At 44.7% G+C, this 19,741-nt stretch overlaps 1 protein-coding gene across 1 annotated transcript in view; it reads left to right on the forward strand.

Moving 5' to 3' along the window:
* Positions 1 to 18,523, forward strand: part of CRIP2 (cysteine rich protein 2) — a 46,755-nt gene extending 28,232 nt beyond the window's left edge. The window contains exons 2-8 of the mRNA XM_056862591.1: positions 3,414 to 3,508; positions 3,663 to 3,720; positions 11,154 to 11,291; positions 12,915 to 12,983; positions 14,347 to 14,441; positions 15,635 to 15,692; positions 18,431 to 18,523. Of these exons, the coding sequence (XP_056718569.1) occupies positions 3,414 to 3,508; positions 3,663 to 3,720; positions 11,154 to 11,291; positions 12,915 to 12,983; positions 14,347 to 14,441; positions 15,635 to 15,692; positions 18,431 to 18,498 (581 nt within the window). The 3' untranslated portion in view covers positions 18,499 to 18,523. The remainder of the gene's footprint in view (positions 1 to 3,413; positions 3,509 to 3,662; positions 3,721 to 11,153; positions 11,292 to 12,914; positions 12,984 to 14,346; positions 14,442 to 15,634; positions 15,693 to 18,430) is intronic.
* Positions 18,524 to 19,741: the final 1,218 nt, after the last annotated feature.

Below are 19,741 nucleotides of genomic sequence, written 5' to 3' on the forward strand. Positions count from 1 at the left end.
CCTGCCCTGCCCAGCTGCAGTCCAGACTGGCAAAACTCATGTATCAGTCCAAGAAGGGTTGTGAATTAGATCTTCATCTAAACACCAGTATTCTTCTTGTTGGTCTCTACAACGGGGGAGAGATCCGGTCTGCGCCTGCGTCATACGGAGCCTTCTAAGCCAAAGCCTTTCCCTGTTCCTCGAAGTTCAAACAGAAAAAAAAGGCATCAGGATTCTTGCAATGCACAGGAGGATGAAGCTTTCTTAGCTCACTGGTTAGAGCTTCACAGTGCATTCCTAAAGAGAGTTACTCCAGTCTAATCCCACTGAAATGAATGGGCTTAGACTGGAGTAACTCTCTTTAGGAATGCACATTCAGTGTCTTTGCCTAAGGTTGCCACTGTCGCCACAACACCTGTTACTTCTCTGGCTGTGGAAGACCATCAATCTCTGTAGCTAGTACTCCAGGGTATGTTATTCAATCCTAACAACACCCTTCCCAGATGGAAAAATGCCTTCTGTCTTGTGAATAGTCTGCACCATTTCAGATGGGCAAACCAAAGACATGTCTCTCCAAGAAGTTCATTCCTTTGAAGCCCGGTTGTGCGGGGTTGCGCTCGCTGCCATGGCATGCAGGAACGCCATGGCAGCACACTTAAATAATTTTTGCAACAATTAGTGTTCTATAACAGTAATAATGTCTTTAATAATACATTGGCTGTCCAGAAATTTAAGAATCAAAAAGAAACAACTCTGTCAGCTTTCTTCTTTGGTTATATGACTCTTATTCACTGCAGGTAGCCAACCCTTTGGCCATTTATTCATGGAAGGTTTTGCATTGGATTTGCCACTCTATAGATGCACATTTCCCCCATCTGAATTCTCAAAACTCTGCATGGCGGCTTGTTGTTGCGTTTTGAGAATATGGATGGGGAAAAAGTGCATCTAAAGAGTGGCAAATCCAATGCAAAACCTTCCATGAATAAATGTCTCTTTATATGCCTGCTTTGTCATCTGACTTTCCTTGGGATGCTGAATTTTGTATGTATTTTCTGAGTACAAAGAACTTAGGGATTCTTTTCATAAACTAAACTAGAACTTTACAGCGGAGAAGCAATGTTTTCTTGGGGGAAATGACTGAGGATGGAAGAATTAGTTACTGAAACCTGAAGAGGCAGATATAGATAAGCTCTTTCCTCCCCAGTGCTGGACTCCTTTCCCGTTCCCTAGATTTAACAGCCGCTGGCTACCCATCAACCACTTCACACTTTAAAAAGGGGAAATGAAATTTAATTTTTCCTTGACAATATAAAGAGAAAAGTTGCCGCATCTCTCATGCAATTGACCGATCTATTTGACAGCAGATAATGCAGTAGCCGCTTCTCAGAAAGTGTCTTTAGCTGTTTTATCCAGGGAGTGATCTATTTATTTCATGCAATATTATTTTGTGGACACGCAGTAATTTTATTGTATCGCCCTTGTGTCTCAGCTGTGTCTAGGGCATTACATCTTGCCAATAAGAAAGCTTGTCTGAATTTATGAATTTCTAACCAGCGGAAATAGTCTGGCAAGGAGGAAGTTCTGATGAAGGTAGGGTTGCCAACCTCCAGGTGGTTAAGGGAAAAATGCAAGCACTGATGGCTACGAAGCAATTCAACATACACTTTATATCTATTTACAATGTTTACAACTTGGCGGTTATATAAACCCAAATAAAATTATTGTAGAACAGAACAATATACAATTAAGTCCCGAAATGTGTTGGAAATTTCACCGGGTAGATTCTCCCGATGTATACCGAATAGGAGCGTCACTTGCAGGCATGGAGAGCTGCACGCCGATTCAAAACAAAAGCAGTTGCAAGCCAATTCTTGACTGTGTTCCGTTTGCCATTTCCCGGCTAAATTATGTTGAACTAAAAAGTTCTAGTAATGACAGGGCTGGCGTTGCCCCTTATGGGATGTACATCCCTTGTAGAAAATAATCCTGGCCCGAAATAGGATTCCGGTAAATTCCTATTTCGCTTTGGCTTTCACCATCGGGCTGACGAGCAGGCATGAGATGACTGCTATCTCCGTTGCCAGTGAACAGTGTCACACAGTATTCATTTTGGAAAGCCAACACATTTCGGGACTTAATTGTATTTTGTTCTGTTCTACAATAATTTTATTTGGGTTTATATAACCGCCAAGTTGTAAACATTGTAAATATATATAAAGTGTATGTTGAATTGCTTCGTAGCCGTCAGTGCTTGCATTTTCCCCTTAACTCTGTTAATTAAGCACAAGGTAATTTTTGAATACTACAACCTCCAGGTGGTGGCAGGTCTAGAGATCAGTTCCCCTGGAGAAAAGGGCCGCTTTGGCCATTGGACTGTATGGCATGGAAGTCCCTCCCCTCTAAACCCTGCCCTCCTTAGGGACCTGGCAACCCTAGTTGAAGGGTATATGGAAGAAGCGAGGTGGACATTTACGATGTGCATCCTTACACACTAAGGACCAGTCCTCATTTAATAACTTATTTTGTAATTGTTTTTACAGCTTGCTTTCCGAGTACTATTCCTTGAAGCTTTCGGTCGCTCTGTTGGAAGGGGAAATCTTTTGTCTAACCTGCTAGTCCAGCTGGACGCTGATAGATCTGAGATTAACAACTGAAAGATGTATTTTACTATGAAGATATCCATTCAGCATTGTATTATTATTGTTTATATATGGAAAAATAAGCTAGATGGCATATCGAATGAGATTATTGTATCAACTTTATGGAAAAAGCAATAAAAAATTTTATTAAAAAAAAATACTGTTGCAGAATCCAGGGCTCCTATGCTATCTATCTTTTGGAGCCTGTCTCTTTTCATAGCATCCAGAAATCGGTGTCCGATTTAAAGCATTTTCTAGCCGTGATAGATATGTCAGGATTCTTCTGTTGATTTAGGAATACAGTTATTTTGCATCTAAATTCTGTTCACAAGCATATGCCATAGCTGTACAAATAAAGTTGACAAATACCAGGAAAAAAACAAAAAACTGAAAGATGCCAGGAGCTGTTGATGGCTCAAAGAGGGAGCACGGAAATTTAACGACAGAGGATCCCTTTTAAAAATTGCAGCCACAGCTGTAAAGTATGAAAAGCTGGGACCTATCAAGTGGCCCTGACCTGGATGGCCCAGGCTAGCCTGATCTTGTCAGATCTCGGAAGCTAAGCAGGGTCAGCCCTGGTTAGTATTTGGATGGGAGACCACCAAGGAATACCAGGGTTGCTGTGCAGAGGAAGGCACTGGCAAACCACCTCTGTTAGTCTCTTGCCATGAAAACCCCCAAAAAGGGGTCGCCATAAGTCGGCTGCGACTTGACGGCACTTTACACACACACCCCAAGTGTAGTACTCTAACTTCTCTCTTTTTTGTGTGCTTTTTGTGTTCTTTCGTCATGCAGCGGAGAAAGTAACTTCCTTGGGAAAAGACTGGCACAAATTCTGCTTGAAATGCGAACGCTGCAGTAAGACACTGACCCCTGGTGGACATGCTGAGGTAAGGCTGGGTTGCCGACTGCTATGCCTGGGAGGGTGAACATCTGCGGCTCTCTGATGCACGTGAAAATGCAGAGATGGCTTTTGCGACCACTTGCTTGAAGCACACTGTATTTTTCCTAATCCTGACACAATCGCTGTTTCTCTCCTTGTAGCATGATGGGAAGCCCTACTGCCACAAACCTTGCTACGCAACGTTGTTTGGACCAAAAGGTAATTTTTTTGTGTGTTTTGTTTTTCCAGGCTGCTTCATCTTCAGGCCCCAAATGCTGCAGAACTTCTTTTTGTCTCGATGGGGAGCTGTGTTAGTCTGTCTGTAGCAGTAGAAAAGAGCGAGAGTCCAGTAGCGCCTTAAAAACTAACAACATTTCTGGCAGGGTATGAGCTTTCGTGAGTCACAGATCACTTCAGAATCTGAAGCAGTGATCTGTGACTCATGAAAGCTCATACTCTGCCAGAAATTGTGTTAGTCTTTAAGGTGCTACTGGACTCTTGCTATTTTCTTTCTGTCTGTTGTGCCTCTATCAGTGCTTAATGCTGAGTTTAGTTGTCACTTAAGCCAGCTGAAGGCATCTACTACTACTACTACTACTTTAAAAACACTCATTTTTTAAATACATCATGCAGAAGACAAAAAGATACTATCAGTAGTAAAGTAAGTTTATTAAAACATTACAAGAACAGTTATACCAATCCATTGTAACTGTACCTCTTGAGTCCGGCAATCATAAAAAAGTTTCCAAGTTTTAAAAAAGATGATTTAAAAATCTGTTAATGTTGATAATTTAGCTGTTCCTTTGTGGATCTTTATTCAGCAGTTATCCATCTATTATCATTTTTGCTGCTTTAAAGACTTTTGTGAGGCGCAGGAACATGATTTCCTAAAAGGCCTAGCAGCATTTGGACCTTCAGGAATTTAAAATTCAACATCAAATTCATTTGAGTGATCCCTTGATTCCAATTTTTTTTAACTGGATAGCACAGCCATCAAATGTATGTATAATCTACAATGTCTATTGTCCATCTTCATCAAACATATCAATTAGAATTTGAGATCATGTTTAATTTATCTGGAGTTAGATACCACTGATATAATAATTTATAAACATTTTCTTTCATGTTTGTACAAATTGACTTAGCATGGAACTAGAAGTAAAAATGGCCGCCTTTCTTCATCAGTAATTGAAAAGTTTAAGATTCCCCCCCCTCCAAGAAGACATAAAATTAGACTGAAATGCTTTCCAGAAATAATCATGCATGGGTTGGTGACAAGCATCCTTTCTCCTCTTTTTTATTATATAATCATCTTTTGAACACTTTCAGATCAGCACTAAGTAAAAGAGGGCTTCTTTGGATTCATACAGCTGGAAAATTGTAGCCATACTTTACTTGGACATTCCGCTCAGTTAATTCTGTATAGGAAATACATATCCATTCAACAACACATCATATAAACTAGTACAATGATTTAATAATCTAGGCATTCCATGGTTCAGCAATAGAAAATTAAGCAATAGTTGGCAGGATCTGAGGCTGGTAGCTGTGCAGATATTCTCTGTGTATGACCACATGGCTGCTTATGGGTGTAAGCTCTTAGGTAGTTAAGGATAACGTGCACAAGTCACTTCCACAGGGAACCTGAGAATGCTGAAGACATCAATCCTATCTTGCCCTTTAATAAGGGATGGCTTACAGCTGGCAGGTAGTGTGGCAATTGAGTTACCGGCAGAGGTGGCGTGGTTATCATAGCTGGCAGGAGCTGGGACTTGTAGCAGCAGTATCAGCTCAAGTGCAGATGTGCTGTGCAAAATATTCCCTGTGCACAGTCTGGAGACACCTCTTTCCTGATCAGATGGTTTTGCCCTTGTTTTGTATACCTTGCCAGATTGTGAAGTTTGGTGGCTGGGACGCTACCTATTTTTAGCAGAACCGATTGTGACACTTTTATTTGTTTAAAGGACAAGGGTGTGTGTATGTGTAATTTGAAGCAGAGAAGCTGTGTATGTGAGAGAGAGACAGAAAGAGAGTGACCAAACACCTGTTACCCTCACAATCAGGCATTTGCATGTAGTATTTAGTTATATCTGTTAATATAAGAGTATTCCAGTGCCTCCATGCAAAGGTGAAGCACATGATATTCAGGTTGCTTTCAGCCCTTAAGATTATCTTCAGGAATAATCTCAGGCAAAACTCTATGTCTTTTCATCTTTACCTGTATGGATCGCATAAAGGACACCATCACTTACAAAGCTAAGTGGTAGAAGGTAGCGTTCTGGGTATGAACACAAAACTCTTGTGTGGGGATGTCTCCCAGCATGCTGCTCACTTCCCTTGGTGAGGCAGGCTGAGGACCAGAAGACCTATGAATAGAACTCCTAGGTCCTCCCTAGCACAGAGGCCTAATGGTGCTTCAGTTGCTGAAGAAAGCATGTAGAAGAAGAAGAAGCGTTGATTTTTATATGCCGACTTTCTCTACCACTTAAGGAAGAATCATACTGACTTACAATCACCTTCCCTTCCCCTCCCCACAACAGACACCCTGTGAGGTAGGTGGGGCCGAGAGAGCTCTAAGAACTGGTTTCATGTATAGGAATGGGGAAACCAACCTGGTTCACTAGATTAGCCTCTGCCGCTCATGTGGAAGAGTGGGGGATCAAATCCGGTTCTCCAGAGTTCCACAGACAGCAAGCAAGGAAACCAGATTAACGGGGACATCACTGAGATGTAGGAGACAAGGCATTCTGGAAACATGGTGGCTGGATGCTAACTTAAAGGGATCTTTTGCTAGTGCAAAGAAGGAAAATCCCATTTGAAAGGAACCAGTCCCCAATCAAATACTATTCATTTACTTTATTGCAGCTATGCAACAATGAATATTTCCAGGCAACAAAGTTCATTCAGCCATTCATAGAATCATAGAATCATAGAGTTGGAAGGGACCACCAGGGCCATCAAGTCCAACCCCCTGCACAATGCAGGAAATTCACAACTACCCACCCTCTCCACACCCCTAGTGACCAGAAGATGGCCAAGATGCCCTCCCTCTCATCATCTGCCTAAGGTCACAGAATCAGCATTGCTGACAGATGGCCATCTAACCTCTTCTTAAAAACCTCCAGGGAAGGAGAGATTACCACCTCCCGAGGAAGCCTGTTCCACTGAGGAACCGCTCTAACTGTTAGAAAATTCTTCCTAATGTCTAGACGGAAACTCTTTTGATTCATTCTTAGAAATTCCTGAACTCAAAAAGGATAAATCCCCATAGCATCTTTAGTTCCTTGGACAAACAAAACAGATCCTGACATATCTTACCTCTTTACAATACACGATTACAGTACTCTCACTGATTTCTAAGAGTAATCATAGAGTAGGAAGGGGCCATACAGGCCATCTAGTCCAACCCCCTGCTCAATGCAGGGTCAACCTAAAGTTCATCCAACCACTGCTTGAAGATTGCCAGTGAAGGGGAGCTCACCACCTCCCTAGGCAGCCGATTCCACTGCTGAACTACTACTACTACTGCAAAAAAACAAAAACAAAACCCTAATAAACAGTTGGAACCTTTCTGCCTGTAATTTATACCCATTATTTCATGTCCTAATCTCTGCTGCCAAAAGGAACTGCTCCCTCCCCTCTTCTAAGGGTCAGCCCTTCAAATACTTAAAGAGAGTAATATAGTTGAGCAGTAGAATTGGTCGCCTAGGGAGGTGGTGAGCTCCCCTTCACTGGCTGTCTTCAAGCAGTGGTTGGATGAGAACTTGTCAGGGATGCTTTAGGCTGATCCTGCAAGGTGCTGGACTAGATGGCTGTATGGCCCTTTCCAACTCTATAATTCTCTGATTCTAACACCAGATCAGATTAACATGGTGCAATATTCCATGGACCATTCATGAACATTGAGCAATTAGCTTTTGGGTGACCAACCAGGCAACTAGGTTCTGTACATCAGTTCTTATCAGTGAAATGGAAAAGCAGTTGATTCTCTCAAAAACGCGATACAAGTGGCTGTGTTAAAAGTCATCTTGGCTAATGTGAAACTTGTCTGAACCCACTGAGATGAAGAACAGCCTCTAAAAGAGAGCAGCTACATTCATAGCTCCTCAAAAGTTCTCCCCAAAGATCCCAAGCTTGCTTACTCCAACACTTCTCCATCTCACAGTATATCTTCTGTTTGAAAGAGTTATTTTCATTTTTATCTCATCACTTCCTGCTTTCCATGAACCATAACCCAATTTCATACAAGTGATTTAAGTTACCAGATCAAGAGATATAGAGGTACAGACTAATGGTTTTTGCATTTATGGAAGCCTCTTCATTGGGCAGGTAACTTTGATTACTGATCATTTGACAGTCAAACCAATTTAAAATAGCAAAACTTAACCTCCCTCCCATTCAAATTTGGCAGTTCTTATACTTGGACTCATTCCAAGCCATTGTCCCAATGACATGTTACCTGGACTTGTTTTTGTCCATCGTCCGGTTGTGTTTCCAGAACATCTGGCATTTCCTTTCATTAATATCCCCGGTCATTGTTCCTAGTATTGTGCTTCTTGCCTAGAATGGATAGGACCAGACACCCTTCTGTTAACAGTCAGCTTCTTGCTGCATGAGGAAGCCTGGAGGTCCTATAGCTCACACACCAGCATTTCAGGTTTTAAAATCCATGTGATGTAGGATCTAACATGGGCTTAAGAACATAGGCGAGGCCATGCTGGAACGGACCAAGGTCCATCAAGTCCAGCAGTCTGTTCACACAGTGGCCAACCAGGTGCCTCTAAGAAGCCCACAAACAAGATGACTGCAGCAGCATTCTCCATCCTGTGTTCCAATGCACCTAATATAATAGGCATTCTCCTCTGATCCTGGAGAGAATAGGAATACATCATGACTAGTATCCATTTTTACTTGTAGCCATGAATAGCCCTCTCCTCCATGAACATGTCCACTCCCCTCTGAAAGCCTTCCAAGCTGGCAGCCATCACCACATCCTGGGGCAGGGAGTTCCACAATTTATGCGTTGTGTGAAGAAATACTTCCTTTATCTGCTTTGACTCTCACTCTCCAGCTTCAGCAGATGACCCTGCATTCGAGGGGGGAGAGAAACTGATTGTCTCGCAGGCCTGGTTTCAGCCCGCGTAGGAGTGAGAAAGCGACTTGCTGGCTCTCTAATCCAGCCAGACCTCCCCTACTTTTCCATTCACTCCCTTTGGTACCACTGCAACACAGTCCACGAATTAAGAGCACCCCCCTGGGGGGGTCTGGCCCTGGAGTCCCTTCTGCTGCTGCCATTAAAGGATTGTCCTCGTTTCCATATCTCCTACTTTCCTCTTGCCAGCTGTTGCAGGGACCGATGCCTTCCCTTGGTCACTCTGGGGATGAAGGGATTTCCCACTGCCCCTTCCCCGCACTGCTCCTTAATAAACGTGACTGAACAGGATTAATGAGGATTCAGAGATCAGACCAACATTTAAAATTTAAAGAGGTTTAATGAGAGATTAACAAGTGTACGGATGGTCCTTGTGGTGTAGTGGTTAAGAGCGGTGGTTTGGAGCGGTGGACTCTGATCTAGAGAACTGGGTTTGATTCCCCACTCCTTCTCATGAGCGTCTGAGGCTAATCTGGTGAAGTGGATTTGTTTCCCCACTCCTACATATGAAGGCAGCTGGGTGACCTTGGGCTAGTCACAGCTCTCTTAGAGCTCAGACCTACCTACCTACCTACCTACCTACCTACCTACCTCACTGTTGTGATTGAAAAAGAATGTGATTGTAAGCCGGTTTGATTCTGCCTTGAGTGGTAGAGAAAGTCGGCATATAAAAAACTATTCTTCTACAGCTATAACGGACAAGGATCAAATGAAAAGCGATAAAACTGTTGTCCTCTAACCCTCTAAAAGATGGCTTCATAGAATCATAGAGTTTGAAGGGACCACCAGGGTCATCAAGTCCAACCCCCTGCACAATGCAGGAAATTCATAACTACCTCCCCCCCCAGTGAACCTCCCCCCCCCAGTGAACCCTACTCCATGCCCAGAAGATGAGGAAAAAACCCCATCCAGGATCCCAGACCGGTGTGGCCTGGAGGAAAATTGCTTCCTGACCCCAAAGTGGTAATCAACATCACCCTGGGCATGTAAGAAAGAGTAACGAGAGCCAAACACTGATGCAAACCTTTCTACCCTCTCTCTCATGATCTGCCTAAGGTCACAGAATCAGTATTGCTGACAAATGGCCATCTAGCCTCTGCTTAAAAACCTCCAAGGAAGGAGAGCCCTACTTCCCAAGGAAGCCTTGTCCGCTGAGGAACCGCTCTGTTAGAAAATTATTCCTAATGTTTAGCCGAAAACCCTTTTGATTTAATTTCAACCCGTTGGTTCTGGATCGATCTTCTGGGGCAACAGAAAACGACTCCGCACTACCCTCTCTAGGACAGCCCTTCAAGTACGTGAAGATGGTTATCATATCACCTCTCAGTCATCTCCTCTCTCCAGGCTAAACATACCCAGCTCCTTCAACCTTTCGTCATAGAATTTGGTCCCCAGACCCCTCACTATCTTCATTGCCTTCCTCTGGACCATAAGGATGGGTTATTCTTGAACTTGCATGTTTCGGAAATGATCCATCATTACCTTCGTTTCTTCGTGTAGGGCAACACATGGTCATGGTTGGCATTGTGATGGAGCTCTGGTGTGAGAGAGCTCCCAGTAAAAAGGAAAAAATGGCTAACAGTGCAGTCCTAACAGAAGTTACTCCAATCTAAGTCCATTGATTTTGATGGGTTTAGATGGGAGAAACTCTGTTTAGGATTGTACTGTAAAAGAGCTTCTTGCTTATGGTTTTTAGCATCTCCTCCTTTGCCCGCCCCTTGGGGGTCATTTTTTTCTTTTGGCCTCTCAGGCTCATTGGCTTAGTTCTGATTTTTCTATCCTTTAGTCTTCCCTGGCTAGACCATCTTCATATCTATGGAACTGGCTGGCTGTGGGGCTACAAGATGATTCACACCCACCCTGTTTTCCCCTTGTGCACCTGTTAGCCTGTAAAGGGCACTTAGCGCACTCTGAGCATATACAGAGGGCAGGCCCAGTTATCATAACTTTGACCTAAGTTCTGGGAGTCTGAGGCATTTCAACACAGGCTGTGTTTACTCAAATTGGAGTGCTTCATGGCTTCTATAAAACATGAATTAAGTACCCAAAAGGTCAAGAAAAAAACACATAAACATCCAAGGCCAAAGGTTATACAATCTAAAAATCATGTAAGTACAAAATATGTATATATTTGTTTCAGGATAAAATCTAATACCACATATAACACATATAGGGCCCTGCAAAAGCCTACAGAATTGACATAACACTTTATGACTATGTGTGCATTGTTTTTGCAAGATAACAAAATATATAACAGCAAAACTTTATCCTCTGTTTTAGGCTTCCATCCACAAGGAAAACTAATCCTCATGTGTGTTTCCCTCTTAAAGGAGGGGTTGTAATATTGCAGCCATAAATATAATTATCAATATCACATAGTCAAGAAGTAGTCATAAAGTCTGTTAGCAGTCATCTACAAAACATGTCCTTGGTGGGCTGTGGGAAATCTGGAGGGCTTATGGCAACAAACTCCTCTTAGGATTGCTGCTCTTCTTTACAGGTGTAAATATTGGAGGGGCGGGATCATACATCTATGATAAGCCTCAGAATGAAGGGCAGTTGGTGTCAGGCCCGGTTGAGTTTGTATCCAAGACGGAAGAAAAAAAAGTTAATACTGCACCCAAGGCACCCAGCAGAGGTGAGCATTTTGCCAGAACATGTCTGAAAAGCAAGTAACTGAGCCGTGAAACTTTGTGTATCTGTGTGTGCAGGGGGAAGGTAGCAGAGAGACTTTAGGATGGTGGCAGGTAGCATCCTATGGTATCCACACCTCAGTTTTTCCTCCTTCAGTATATCCTCTCTGTGAATCATAGAATCATAGAGATGGAAGGGACCACCAGGGTCATCCAGTCCAACCCCCTGCACAATGCAGGAAATTAACAACTACCTTCCCCCCACATCCCCAGTGACCCCAACCCTCCCCCCGCCATGCAGGATCCCACAATCAAAGCACTCCCGACAGATGGCCATCCAGCCTCTGCTTAAAGACCTCCAAAGACAGGGACTCCACCACCCTCCGAGGCAGTGCATCATTCCACCATCGAACAACCCTCACCATCAGAAAGTTCTTCCTAATGTTTAGGTGGAATCGCTTTTCTATTAGTTTAAATCCATTACTCCGTGTCCTAGTCTCTGGCGTATGGGGGAATTTTGTGGTCTCCTTTGGGTGTACTCAGGCTGTGTGTTTGATAAAGGGCTTTTTTGCATCCCCTACCCCGTCTCGACGTTCCTGTTTCTTTGGTGATTTTTTTAAAGCTCTGCATGTGTTTGCGCCCTCTAGTGGTCATTTCAACATCACACCAGTTTTTATGAAGAGTAATAAGCTGCTGCATAAATCAGCAGTGAAATAAACTAGATTTAATCTTCCACTATATTGAATTGATCACTAGATGGAGTAAATCACATGCGTAACTTTAAAAAACACACAGAAGTGTGTTTGTGAGATGAGGAAAAAGACAATGTGGAAAAGCCCAGTTACGCAAGAGTTGAGAAAAGGTGCTAAGAGCTCCTCAGTTTTCACTTTATTTTAAAGAAGAGGCAAATTTATCTTTTATATGAAATTAGAATATTAGTAGGTAATGCCTGCTGAAATCTCAGAATTTGGAAGGGTGGTTTGAATAAGACTTCCAATGGGTTGAGGGGCAGGGCTTTGGAGATTACTAGAAGAAATTATGAAAATGGCACAATGCAGAATTTTGCTTAATTTGCATGTTTAACAGTAATAGAATTCAGGTTTCCTTGGCACAGAGTTTTAATTTATTTTAATCAGAGTACACATAGCCCTAGGTATACAGTTTAAGCTGAGAATCCCCAAAATCATGAGTGAATGTTAATAATATAAATGTAATTTTGTATGAATTCACACAATTTTTATTGTATAATTTGGGTCATGGCAAAAGTTAAGATCTGTGGAGAAGGAGAAGTAGCTGGATAGGCCACAAAACCCACATCTGGAAATTCAATTTTGGAATAGTCCTTCTGGCCCTTGCTGATCACCCAGATGTTGAACATCTGGCGCCAAAGGGAAAGCAGGTTTTCCTTGCTAATCATGTACTCTGATGTACTCTTAACCCTTGCACAGTTCTGAATCTGCCCCACACCTCCCCCTTCCCAGGGTGAATCTAGGTTAGCCCTGCTCAGGATTGCCTGTAGTTTGTGAGTTCAGAGCTCTCTACCTTAAGGATGCAAGAGGATTGGTGCCTGTAGGATTCAGTTCTTGGAGCGTCTTTAGGAATTTCCATCTTCCTGTCTTGTGTTTCAGCCTCCAGCATTACCACCTTCACTGGGGAGCCCAACGTGTGCCCACGCTGCTCTAAGAAAGTTTATTTTGGTGAGTGCCACTGCCACCTTTTGCCTCAGCGGTACAGTAAGATTTTGTGACCCTGTGTAAGCAGCACTGCCAAGCTCCAGGACCAGAGACAATAACTGCTGGTGTGGATGCTTTTGCACATTTTTAAAGGATGTGTATCATTCCTGGTTTGACGCTGGAGAGAGTATATATGTGTGCTTGCTAGGGAGAGAAGGAGGGAGAGAGAGAGAGAGAGAGGAAGAGGGAGAAGGCGCGTCTGGTCTCTTGAAGCTACAGTCTGAAAAGTTGACTGGTTTTGTTTATGCCAGAGCACAAGATTGTCCCGTGGAATCGGTTCTGTGTGCTTTGTAGCTCCTGAAGGCTTCTGATGGGTCTAAGCGGCTTGCTTTCTAGCAGTCAAGAAGAGGGGTTAGATGCAATTTTGGGATCAGCATTCCATTTAGTTCTTTAAAAAGTTGTGTGGGGAGGAGGAATACATAACCAAAATTCTTCCACAAAAGCTAAGGTCTGTGCCCAGTGTAAATTATGCACATCAAGGAGACTTGCATAGAAATATAGAGTTGGAAGGGACCACCAGGGTCATCTAGTCCAACATCCTGCACAATGCAGGAAATTCACAACTACCTCCCCCCACACACACACACCCAGTGACCTCTACTTCATGCCCAGAAGATGGGCAAGGTGCCCTCGCTCTCATGGTCTGTCTAAGGTCATAGAATCAGCATTGCTGACAGATGGCCATCTAGCCTCTGCTTAAAAACCTCCAGGGAAGGAGCGCTCACCACCTCCCAAGGAAGCCTGTTCCACTGAGGAACTGCTCTGTTAGAAAATTCTTCCAAATGTCTAGATGGAAGAATTTTCTAACAGAGCAGCTGCTCAGTGGGACAGGCTTCCTTGTTGTTTGGGATTTATCCTACTTTTTTAAAAAAAACATTTTTATTCATTTTTAAAAGGGGTACATAAAAGGAGAAAAAAATAAGGGAAAATGAGGGAAGGGGCAGATAGGGAAAAGTTATACAATTTGTTTAGTCCCTTGGAAATCCTACCGACTCTCCTTCACGCCTTAGCGATTTTATTAGGTGTTGCTTACATACTTGCAGACCGTGGGGGGTTTTCTGCACCCATAAAGGGTAGAAACCTTTTTTTAAAAAAGTTGAGATTTTCAGGAAGTTGAACTGTGTCCATTTCTGCTTCTGTGGATCCCTGCAGGCACTTCCATGGCCTTAGACATGCTGTTGTTATCTGTCAGACCCCTGGCACGTGCTTGAGCCTGCGGTGGCTCTCCCGACACCAAATGCTGTGATGGGGAACCCTTATGTTTGGCATTTTTCATGCTTCCCCCAAAAGAGAGCTGAATTTACCTGCATCTTCTCGTCTGTTCCAGCTGAGAAGGTGACTTCATTGGGCAAAGACTGGCACCGCCCCTGCCTACGGTGTGAGCGTTGTGGGAAGACTCTAACACCTGGAGGACATGCCGAGGTAAATCACCAGGAACTTGGATACATGCAGCATTTGTTCCATAAGAAGAGGCAAAACTGGAGTTGGAACTGTAGCAAGTTTTGATTTAATTGTGACAGACAGTGTCTGATGGGGTGAAATTGTGCAAAGTAAATTTTCACAGTCCCTTTTGTGTGATACATATTGCTTGCTATTGAATTATCTCTTAGTTTACCCTAATCTTTTTGTAAGACATCAGGAATAGTCTTCTTTGATAGAGAAGGGGATTATATTTTTTATTTTCTGCTGAAGATGCATTGATCATTCAGCTGCTGCCTGATTCTTTCATCTGCAAGAATGTAAAACCCTACTCCTCCCTCCCTCCCTCCCTCCCTCCCTCCCTCATAGAGCTTTGGTTCAATGTACGAAAAATGTAATATAACTAATCCTCAGAAAAGCATTGAAAGCCAAGTTCACCAGACTATAAGAAATGCGAGACCAGAAATCCACAAATTGTGTCTGGACTTAGTAGCCAGTTGTTGTTCTATGCCAGCCAGGTGCTCTCTAGTATCCAAGCTGGGGTAAATTGTGTACTGCTCTTCCAAGAAGTTACCTGCTGTCCCACTTGGTCACAATATTTCCTTCTTGGCAGGAATGATTCTGGCAAATGGGGTCTAAGATTTGCAAAATCCTCAGGCGCTGACCCTTCTAAGGATAGCCGCAATCAAAAGAGCCCTGGTTTGTGGGAATTCCTGAACTGCTTGTGTGCTAGAGGCAGTCGGCCCACCTTTGTATCTGTGTAACTAGATCTGTGCCTTTGTATCTGTGTAACTAGGCAGCCTTTTCCCCAATAGTGGATGCATCTTTGGGGAGGGGCTGTGGCTCAGTGGTAGAGCCTCTGCATGGCATGTCCCAGGTTCAATCCCCGGCATCTCCAGTTAAAGGAACTTGGCAAGTGAAAGACCTCTACCTGAGACCCTGGAGAGCCCCTGCCAGTCTGAGTAGACAATACTGACTTTGATGGACCCAGGGTCTGATTCAGTATAAGGCAGCTTCATGTGTTTATGTGTTCATCTTGAGACACAGGTTCAATAGGGGGAGGGGCTGGGTTGGGTGGTGGGGAGAAATTTCACCCCGGGCCGGGACTGCTAAGACAAGAGCACTTCCTAGGGGTGGGTTAGGATGACCGTAAGGCTTTCATTTGATGTTCTTTTCTCCTGTTTTTGCCCCTCCAGCATGATGGACAACCTTATTGCCACAAACCTTGCTATGGGATTCTCTTTGGACCAAAGGGTGAGCGTAACATAGGGAACAAAGGGATTTCCATTAAAGGGGCTACAAGAAGAGATGGGAAGGGCAGCCACGTGGCATAAAATGTTGCTGGGTGTGTGTGTGTGTGTGGGGGGGGTCAGCAGCCGTGTAAAGGACACACTAGAAATATCAGTCTGTGTTTTATCAATATAAAAGAGAGCTGGCGTGGTGTAGTGGTTAAGGTGTTGGACTGGCATCTGGGAAACCCAGGTTCAAATCCCCACGCCCATGAAAGGTTTCTGGGTGACCTTGGGCCAGTCATACTCAGCCTCGACTTTGGCAAGTATTTGGATGGGAGACTTCCAAGGAATGCCAGGGTTGTGACGCGGAGGCAAGCAATGACATAAGAACATAGAAAAGGCCAGCTGGATCAGACCAAGGTCCATCAAGTCCAGCAGTCTGTTCACACAGTGACCAACCAGGTGCCTCTAGGAAGCCCACAAACAAGACAGCTGCATCAGCATTGTCCTGCCTGTGTTCCACAGCACCTAAGATAATAGGCATGCTCCTCTGATCCTGGAGAGAACAGGTATGCATCACGACTAGTAGCCATTTTGACTAGTAGCCATGAATAGCCCTCTCCTCCATGAACATGTCCACTCCCCTCTTAAAGCCTTTCAAGTTGGCAGCCATCACCACATCCTGGGGCAGGGAGTTCCACAATTTATGCGTTGTGTGAAGAAAGACTTCCTTTCCTGTTTTGAATCTCTTGACAAACCACCTCCCAATGTCTCTTGCCTTGAAAACCTTACGGCGTCGACATAAGTCAGCTGTGACTTGATGGCAAAAAACAGTAATTATCACTATATATTGCTAATATTGTGCTTGTCAAATAGTAGTCATGTATGGGGGCCATGGAATGGAGGGGCTCGGCTGCGGAGAGAGCAGTTCCCGAAAAAGGTTCAAGCCAGTAGTAGCATATTGAAGAGTGGGGGAACCTGTGGTCTCTTCCTGAATTCTTAAAAGCACCACCATTGAACTGGCAGCTGGGTCCAGGGCTTCGAGGTGGGGAGTAGGGATGCCAGCCTCCAGGCGGGACCTGGGGATCCCCTGGAATTACAGCTCATCTCCAGACTACAGAGATCAGTTCCCCTGGAGAAAATGCCTGCTTTGGAGGGTGGACTCTATGGCGCTGCACCCCACTGTGGTCTGTGTCCTCTCCAGGCTCCACCCCCAAATCTCCAGGAGTTTCCCAACCTGGTTTTGGCAACCCTGACCCCCTATCCACCACTGGTGGCCAGGGGGGACCTAGAGCAACCCTAGAGGGGAGGTATATCTGGCAGAAAGTACCTTCCTCTGCTCTTCTCCACCGACAGTGCCTGCTGCAGTACGAGAGAATCTGCAGGGATCAGGCAGCAGTGAAAGCTCAGCTGGGGTGGCCAGGATAGAGTGGGTGGGAGAAAAGAGAGATTCTCCCCTCTGCCGTGCCTCTCCAGATGAGACAGCCTTACCCTGGCCCTGCTGTGAAGGGAAAGGCAGTTGTCACTACCCTCATATTAATCCAGGATGTCAGGACTCTGCTGACATTGGGAGCCAGCGAGGTATAGTGGTTAAGAGCGGTGGTTTGGAGCAAAGGAGTCTGATCTGGAGAACCGGGTTTGATTCTCCGCTCCTTCACATGAGCGGCGGGGGCTAATGTGAACTGGATTTGTTTCCCCACTCCTCCACATGAAGCCAGCTGGGTGACCTTGAGCTAGTCACACTCTTGTAGAGCTCTCTCAGCTCTCTCAGGGAAGGTGATTGTAAACCGGTTTGATTCTTCCTTAAGTGGTAGATAAAGTTGGCATATAAAAACCAACTCTTCTTCTCCCTCGACCATGCTAGGAACCATTGGTTTCTGAGGTGTCTGAATGGCAGCTTCTCTGAATGGCTTCCTGGTCCTCTCCCGCACCAGGAGTCCTGGCAGCCATTTCGACTGCAGCCTGCTGTAGTCTGCTGCTGTTGGCCTGTCCCAGTAAGCCAGGGGCTCGCACTTTGCCATGAAAGAAACTGTCGTGTCAGAGTGTCTTCCTTCAGATTGATCCAATTTGGATTGTTTAGAATTGTCTGCCAGTGCCACGCGTCTCCAGTCATCCCCAAACTGCCCCCAAACATACCCCCTCCCAGTTTGGATGCCTCCCAGGACCCTGAATCGGTCACTCCCCTTTGACTAGTCAGGTGGCATATGTGAAGCCCCCTTCCCATTGAAGTCCTGAAAAGAAAAGGAACTTTTGTTCTTGTATTAAGCCATTTCCTCACATCAGGGTTGAGGCGTCACAAACTAAACTTTTTCCTGCACAGTCTTGTAAGCAGTGGAAGAACGCATTGACATACAGAAGAAGAAGAGTTGGTTTTTATATGCCAGCTTTCTCTACCACTTAAGGAAGAATCAAATCGGCTTACAATCACCTTCCCTTCCCCTCCCCACAACAGACACCCTGTGAGGTAGGTGGGGCTGAGAGAGCTCTAAGAGAGCTGTGACTAGCCCAAGGTCACCCAGCTAGCTTCATATGTAGGAGTGGGGAATAAAACCTGTTCTACAGATTAGAGTCCAGCTCTCCAAACTACCGCTCTCTTAACCACACCACTCTAGTCACATCTGCTGTTTGCATTGTGAGGTTATTGAGCTGTTGTTGCAACCATTGACCAATTGGTTTTTCTGTCACAGCTGCCATGTAAGGAGCAGTTCCCGAGGGCTTTTCTGCCCTTCCTCTGCTGACGCTTTTATTTATTTTTTGCAGGAGTGAACACGGGTGCAGTTGGCAGCTATATCTATGACAAAGACCCCGAGGCAAAGGACGAGCCTTAAGAGTGCCATCTGCCTGTCCGTCCGTCCACCCCATGCGCTCGGCCCACTTGCACTATCTTCTCTTGCCTAACCTCTTTGTGTGTTTAGATGTAGTGGAGTCACCTGTGGTGCTTGTTCTGCTCTCTCCTCCGGGATGGGCACTTCTATAGCGGATCTTCCATTTAATAACAGCTGTGCTAGTCCTTTTTTTAAAAAAAAAGCACACAAAAATGCCTCTCTTGTGGACACCCAGGGAGTCATTATGGAGCCGGTGTGCACCAGGCTAGCATTTCGGCTGTCGCCGTTCACTTAGGTCCTGCCGTACGAGTCTAGCTGTGATTCCAAAGCACTACCGAGCTGTGATTCCAAAGCACCGCACAGCCAACTACAGATCTCGCGCTTTGGTCCAACTTGCTCTTGGGCATCTGACGACCGCGAATGCCAAGAAGGAGCTCTCTTTTTCAGCGAGACTGCTTAAGGCTCGCTTCCGAGTTCCTACACTAGCCTCTGCTGCCCTCGGGGCCTTTCCTGGTGTTGGCCCCTGCATAACCTGCAATCCAGTCAGTATTGTCGGGCGATCCGTGAAAGCTGAGCCCTCCCAATGCCGTTGTTACAATGTGGGCGAGGAGATCAAAAGTGACGTTTGCCCGGGTTATTGTGCACATGCGAGTAAGGTGCAGTCTACTGCCTGAAAATGTTATGTTTGTTATAGAGTTTGAAGGACTACATTGTAAAGTGTGAGGCTGAAACTTATAATATTGGGGGTGGGGAGGTGTGAGGCTGATTGCCGTTAACTGTTTTTGCTTTCTTAAGTATTTGAGGCTTATTTATAACCAGTTTGTAATGTGCCTTCCGCTCTGGAAGACAGAACCGTATTCCTGGTTGCCTCGGCAGTAGCCCTCGGGACGAGGCAGAGCTGGTGCCAGCCGGGAACGGGGCACAGAGACCACACTACTCAAATCTACGCTTGGCAACGCCTGTGCTACCCAAGCCCAGGTCAGCTGCTTTAACCCAGAAGCCCCACCAGACTGTTTTTTCCCTTTTGCTGTTAATAAAAGTTTTGACACTGTGTTGTGTGTTGCTGTTTTGTTCATGGGAATGACTTGTATCCTTTCATGACTATCTTGAGAGACTTTCAGCGCAATCGTTATTTTCTTTCTTTTGATTGCATTTTTAAGTTGGTTCTTTACTTTAAAGTACTCGTTTGGCAAGGAGGTCGCCATAGTACCTTGATATTGGCAATAGCACAGAGATTATTGGCCTC

Source organism: Euleptes europaea, chromosome 17, assembly GCF_029931775.1.
Source record: "Euleptes europaea isolate rEulEur1 chromosome 17, rEulEur1.hap1, whole genome shotgun sequence".
Lineage (NCBI taxonomy): Eukaryota > Metazoa > Chordata > Lepidosauria > Squamata > Sphaerodactylidae > Euleptes > Euleptes europaea.